At 60.5% G+C, this 6,857-nt stretch overlaps 1 protein-coding gene across 2 annotated transcripts in view; it reads right to left on the reverse strand.

Moving 5' to 3' along the window:
- MGAT5B (alpha-1,6-mannosylglycoprotein 6-beta-N-acetylglucosaminyltransferase B) overlaps window positions 1-5,634 on the reverse strand; it is a 65,894-nt gene extending 60,260 nt beyond the window's left edge. The window contains exons 1-2 of one of the 2 annotated variants that reach the window (XM_007454299.1): window positions 4,980-5,634; window positions 1,056-1,168 (exon numbers count right to left, since the gene is read on the reverse strand). In XM_007454299.1, the coding sequence (XP_007454361.1) occupies window positions 1,056-1,168; window positions 4,980-5,047 (181 nt within the window). In that variant the 5' untranslated portion in view covers window positions 5,048-5,634. The remainder of the gene's footprint in view (window positions 1-1,055; window positions 1,169-4,979) is intronic. The other variant, XM_007454300.1, reaches the window with a different exon arrangement.
- Window positions 5,635-6,857: the final 1,223 nt, after the last annotated feature.

Here is a 6,857-nt window from a genome sequence, read left to right on the forward strand (position 1 = left end):
CTGCTGGGAGCTGTTGCAAATTTAAAGAAGTGTGTGTTAAACCAAAGGCATGAATCTAAGGAGACACCAGATGGCAGAGTAAGTGCCTCTCGGGGCACCGACCCTAGATCACAACCCATCCTACTGGAGGGTTTATCCGTTGCTGGGAAGAGGGGAGACAGATGAGGCCTGGGGGTTTGAGAAGGTGGACTTCAAATGGAGACTTTCCCAGAGGGGCAGGGGAAAGCCCACAAAGCAGCCCCCTGAACAGTTCCAGAAACACCCTTTGCCCCAGTTTCCCCACTATGTGTCTCCTTCCCACGGTTACTGGGAGAGCCCCCATGACACACTGAGCAGTTCTGAACTGTTCTCCATTCTTCCTTGAGTAGGATGAGGGGCGAGCGGGACCCACCTTCAGGAGGAGGTCTCCCAGGCCGCCACCCCATCACACCCCCATGCCACGTGAGCCCATTTAATCCAACCTCTGAAAACGGTCACTGCTTTCCTTCTCTGAAGGTGAGTTAAGTGGTGTGGCCAATGGCACACAGCTAGTAAATGATGAACCAGGGTACAAACCAGGTCCATCTAGTCCCCACAGCCCATGCTCTGAACCTCTATTCCACTGCCTTGTAAGCATCACGTGGGCAAGAATGAAGGACCAGAGAGCTTGGAGATAAGACACATGAGCCCACGGCAGTCCTGCCCTCTCCCCTGTGCCTGGGCCGAAGGTACAGAATATGTGTATCTCAGAGAGACAGGTGTCATATCCAGAAACCTCAAATCACCCCACTAGAGAAGCAACACAGGCAGCCTCTTCTGATGCCTGGGAGACCCTGGCTCAAGGGCCCCTCCTGGCCTGAGAGGCTAGACCAGAGGAAGCCTGATTACCACAGCCAGGACAAGAGCTAAAGCAGTGTGCAAGGCCCCCACCATTCACACATCCACCAACGAGGTGGCCAGATGCCCAAGACAGAGCCCCAGAAAGCCTCTTGCAGCGTTAGGTTCAAAGGCTTCCCTCTCCTCTGACCCCCAAACCCCTGTACCCCTTTCTGACTCCCCTTTCCCCACCAACATACCTTCTGTGCGGACAGTGAAGGGGGAGTCCCCCGGGCGCCGGGCTGAGAACTGGCCTCCCAGAGACGTCATCAGGAAGCAGAGTGAGAAGAAGCCAATGCCCAGGACAAAAAGCCTGTGGAGACAATAGGGCAGGTCAGGGTTAGGTCAGCACATGCACCCCTATCCTGTAAGGGCTCCCTACGAATGAATGAGTGAGGAAGGGATGGATGGATGGAGGAATAAAAGACCAGGGGGTTGAGCTCCCAGACCAGTAGGTTTCCCATCACACGGGATAAAGAGAGCTGGACTACAAGGAAGTGGCCACATGCAAAACCATGCAGGACAGTGAGGCATCCTTAAGGTATAAGGTTGGGCAAGTTCTAGTCTCCAGACGGAAGCTGGCTCATTGACAGCAGAGGTCCTCAACATGTGGTCCCCAGACCAGCTGCATCAGCATCACCTTGGACATATCAGAAATGCTCATTCTTGGGCCCTAGTCCCAGGCTTATGGAATCACACACTCTGGGGGTGGGGTAAGCAATGCATTTTAACAAGCTCTCCAGGTGACCCTGATACACGCTCAAGTTTGAGAACAACTGGTATAGATGGAAACAGCAGGACCTGATGCCAGCCAGAGGTCAAGTAATTGGTCCAGACAAAACCCACCTGGAGCCCATCAATCACCTGGGCCCTGATCAGCACTTGTGTACACAGGCCTTGCTGCAGCAACCAGCTTAAACACATCCTTGTCATGTTCAGGGCAGGGGGTGGGGAAGGGCTCCCATCACTACCAGATGGTAAGATCTAGAAGGGCAGGGTCCTGTGGCTGCCTTCTGTGTCCAGACTCCCCCTATCCATATATTCACCAGGCAGGCACACGGTAGATTACACCACGGCTCAGAGTAAGCCAACACCTGTGCACGGGGTGTCATACAAGCGTGTGCCGTCACAGTGGTCAGGGGAGTTGGCCAGAACACGACTGTCTATACTTCACTTGATTACATCCCAAGTGCCAAGAACTAAGGGGGACAGCAGGGAACCCACCCTCAAGTCTGGCCCCAGGCTCCTGCTGCTTCCATACTAGATTCTGGGCCAGCACAGCCTTAGGGAAGCAGAGGTGGAGGCTGTTCTGGGATTTTGAATCTACCCGAGGACTTGATGAACTGGCAGAGCTGAAAGGGGAGCCCCCCCAGGTCAGGGTGAGGAACCCCATCTCTGGTGGAGCCAGGCTCACCATGGGGGCCCCCCAAATCATGCCAGAGACCTCCAGCCTTCCCACCTCCACCTCCATCCTCAAACCCCACATTTGTTTGTATCTCTATGCAAGACTTGTTTATGCATTTTAATCTTCATTATTTGAAACTGGCAGAGCAGTATTTAATTAAAACTTGATTCATTAAAGAAAACACATAATTGTAGAAAAAAATAAAAGCACAACAAAATTCCCAACCCATATTTAAAGGAAGCTGTTAGAGATTAAATCAGAGCGGGGGCAGACCCCAAAAGCAGATATGGCACTGGGAGCTTCCCCCAGCAGATGGCACAAGGAACACTGCTCCCTCACCTCCCAGGGACCCCTCACTGAATTCTACCAAGCCTGGGGCTGGGACTCTAGCCCTGGGATCCCCAAGATGAAATCAGGCTGGTCTCAGGCTAGAGGCCAGAAGGACCGTGTAGGGGGAGGGTGGTCACACATCCAGGAAGATCCTGGGGAAAATCAGCGGTTTGTCCTCCCAGCCTGAGGACGAGGATGGGTCTCTCCAAGTTTCTCGGCCCCCACTCCCTCTCCCCTTCCCCAGCTATGGGGTACTTGTATTTAGAGCTGGGGACCTGAGCTGCCAGCGTCCAAATACCTGCTGTGAGAAAGGTATCTAGGCCTTTAGCCCAGAACCTGAAGCCCCAAAACACCTCATCTGCATCTCTCTCTCTGCCAGACCCAATCCTGGGGCTATTTACAGTAGTAGATTCAAGTTAAAATGGTTTTGTCCACCCATGTATCCATTCAAGCAACATTCCAGAAGCAATTATAGAATAAGGACCCTGCCGGAGGCTCTGCGAAAACCATTGGGAATAGGGCTCCCAGCTGCCCTTGAGGATTAACACGTAGGGCTGATACGGCTGGAGGTAGTAAACCCCCCCACACGCACCCCGCATCTGAAGGGGACTTGAAGACTTCACTGGTGGCTATGGGTCTCTGGGAAGCCTAGGGATACCCTGAGAGGAAGTTACATAACCTGGGGGTGGGGAGGGGAACCTATGCAACCTCACCTCTGCATCCTGCTTTCAGAAAAGCCAGAAAGAGCCACAGGGGCAGGACCCAAAGGGAAGGAGCGCTAGGGAGCTGGTGCTGTCCGTGGTGCTGGCGCCAGCCGCTACCTCCAAATGTGCGGGGAAATGTCCAGCCAAGCTGGGGTCAGAGGCTGGGCTTCCCACGGCCTGGAGGGAGGGGCCCACACTGGGTGGGAGAGACAGGGCTGAGGACGGTCTGGGTTGGCTAGGGATTTGAGGATTTCCCCGGAGGAACAAGGCCCTTTCCAGAGATGTTAGCTTCCCACCTGCTTCCCATGGGAACTTTAGGGCGTGGGGGCTCCTGACACCCCCAATCACCTGCCCAAGGCTCTATTCTGGGGACCCCCAGCTCTACGGTCGTCCAGAATCCTCTGGACATTGGTGGTCCAGCTTGACCCTTGCCGTCCTAAAGGTTGTCTCCTCAACTCAGCACCCTACCCTACGCCGGAGGATCCAATAGCTGGAGGCAATGGCGGGGCGGGAGCCACGTGAGCCACGGTCTTTCCATTAGAAGGAAAACCAGCGGGGGGCATGGGAGGGGCCGGGTCTCCGCCTCAGGTCTGGAGGGGAGGGCCTCAGATCTGGCCCCTCCTGCCCCCCAAACTTCGGGCATCTCTGCCCGTACAGCTCCTGCCTTCGCGGGCTCCCTCCCGCGCCCGGACCCCACCTGTGGCCGCATCCCGAGTGCGGACCACCCCCGCCCCCCGCCCCGGGCCCCGCCGCCCCCTCGGCGCCCTCCGCCGCTCAGCCCCTGGGCGAGGTGGCATCCTGACTCCGCTGGGCACCCATCGCTTAGCGCCCCTCCCCAGACCCGGCTGCAGGCCCGGCTCCGATGGCGCTTGGGAGGAGCGGGAGCTGCCCCGGAACCGCCGGGCTCTGCGGGCCCCTGGGGTGGGTCTAGCAGAACCCAGGCAGACCCCGACGGCCGTAGCCCTGCCTGGCCTTGACCGCCGAGGTTGGGGTGGGGGGGTCGGTCTCCGCTTCCATCCCGCCTCCACGCTCTCGTCGCCCTTCCGCCCCACAGCGCCGCCCCTGCCCCAGCCTCTCCAAGGCCCACGATCGGGGATCGAATTCCCATCAGAGGGGGTCCTTGCCGCAATCTCGGGGACCCTCCCGTTGGACAGAGGCCCGCACCCCGCGGAGAGGAGTGCGCGCAGAAGGCGGGGTCAGAGGGGGTGGGACAGGCAGAGGGGGTGAGCGGGCCGATTCAGGGCTCCACTGGCCCGCCAGGTGGGGGTACCGCCCCGCCCAGAGCGCTAACTTTGCCGCGGGGGTTGGGCCGCCCGCGAGGTGGGGAAGGACCGGAGGGGCAGGGAAGGGGCAACCTGGCTGGGGCGACTTCCAGGGCCCAGGACTACAACATCGGTGACTTCTGCCCCCATTCCCACCTTCACACCCCAAGTCCTCTCCAACCTAGACCAAACTCGGTACCCGTCCCAGAGTTACACACCCTCCTCACCCGAACCGGAACCCCAGCTCCATCCCTTTCCCAGCCCCACTAGCCACCACCGAGGGCCGAAGCACAAACCGCCCCCTCTGCTAACGGGACAGGCAGCCCTGGGACAGACACTCTCGCAGGGGCTGACCTCGCCCACCCCAACCCACGCCCCCTTGGAGAAAAAGACCTCCCCACGCCAACCGGGAAACAACTTTACCGAAAGGGTCTCAGGGTGACCAGGCATCTTCTGACCATTATCTTCCCATCGGGGTTGACTGTGATCATTGTTCAAACTTGTCTGGGCGAGGAGCCGCGGGCGAGGCCGGACGCACCGTCCCGGGCCCTGCTCCTACCACGTCTGGGCCACGAACCCGCTGCGGGCCGAAGCCGGGTCCGAGCGACGCGGGGGCTCAGCGGCTTCGCTGCCCGGGCCGTGGCCCGCGGGGCCGGCGCGGCCTCGGCGGGCAGGGGAAGGGGAGCGCGGCGCGGCTGCCGGAGGGCGGCGAGGGCGCCCGGCCGGGCCGTCTCTGCGTCTCTGCCCTCCCCGCTTCACATTCTGGGGGCCGGGAGGCGGCGCGCCCCCAGACCGCCGGCCACGCGTCTGCCTGCTCGGGCTCGCTCTCTGGGCGGGACGGCGCCGCGGCGCGCAGACGGGCTCCCCGCCGCGGTCGCCCTCATCCCCGGGCCCGCGCCCTCGGTGCCGGCTAGAGGCGGCCCCGGGCCCGTGCCCCGGTCCCTCGCGCCTCCGGGCCGCGCCGCTCCCGGGCCCCGCGCCGCCCCGCGCCCATGGCTCCGGGCAAGGGCGCCCCGCGCCCGCCCTGCCTCCCGCTCGCTCGTCTGCCCGCGCTCGGGTGTCCGGCGTCCGGCCCCGCGCTGGGGGCGGGGAGCGGGGGGCGCGGGGGGCGCGGGGGGGCGGGGGGCTGGCTGGGGTCCTTGAGCCTCCCTCCAGCTGTGCAACTTCCCCGGGCTGGATTTCGGAAGCATCCCGGGTGCCACCAGCTCTGAGGGCCGAGGGCTGCTTCGGCTCCTGCAGAGCACAGAGGAGGTCGGCGCTGGGAGGCGATCCCCGCTTCCGCCCGGTGCCAGGGCCCTCCCTCCGGTCGCCGCCGCTGCCTCTGCCGCCACAGTGGGCTTCTGCAATGGCCTCTTCACACCCACAGTGATTTCGCTTTGCAACCTTCGCTCATCCTCTGGCCCTCTCTGAAGAGAAACTGCAGCAGCTCCCCTTTGCTTTCTGATTTCAAACTCGGCCTGTGACACTGAGGCTCTTCCACTGATCCCAGAAGCAATGGCGTGCCCTGTGGGTCTGGGTTCTAGTTTCAGACCCTCCATGAACCAGTGGGTGATGCCTGAGAGTCAGGGGGACTCCTCCCGGGCCTCGGTCTCTCGGCTATGAAATGAGAGTGACCCGAGGTTCACTAATGCTCCTTCCAACTCTATAAAGCATGCACGGCCCCCCTTCACCCTCACCCCACCCTCCTTCCACTTCTTGACTCTGGAGAGGTGTTTGCCACTGCAGAGGGGGGTCAGCGGCCCCCGTGAGCACCCGAGGCACGGCAGCTCCCAGAGCCAGGCCTGGATCTGAGGATGCTGCTCAGTCAGGAAGGGCACTTGCCAGACCAGCTTGGCCAGGCACAGATGGAAGGCCCAGGACCTCAGGCCACGTGTAAAATGACATGGATGACCCTGAGGGTCTTTCCACAAGACAAAACCTTTATTCTGGTCCATCCAGTCCCTGCCTGGTCCAACTAGGCCCCTGGCCCCCAGCCCCTTTGCTGCCCACCTAGCCCACCTCCCAGCCCCTTCTGAGCCATTTCTCACCAGCTGTGACTCTTGTTCAGCTTTTCCTGCTCGTTCCTCATCAAAATTCACCTGTCCCACGTTCCATTACCTCATCGCCTTGCTCTCTGCTGATATGAAAACCAATGATGAATGGGTGTTGGCAGATTAATATGTTAACTCCAGCTAGGTAGCCAATTTACATTGAACAAGGACACGCTGACCAGGCCTTCGTGCAGAAGAGTGACAAATGGTGATGGGAAATTTGGGCATCACGGCAGGCTGGCCAAGGAGATCTCTGAGGGCGGGGGGGGGG

Source organism: Lipotes vexillifer, unplaced genomic scaffold, assembly GCF_000442215.2.
Source record: "Lipotes vexillifer unplaced genomic scaffold, Lipotes_vexillifer_v1.1 scaffold518, whole genome shotgun sequence".
NCBI lineage: Eukaryota > Metazoa > Chordata > Mammalia > Artiodactyla > Lipotidae > Lipotes > Lipotes vexillifer.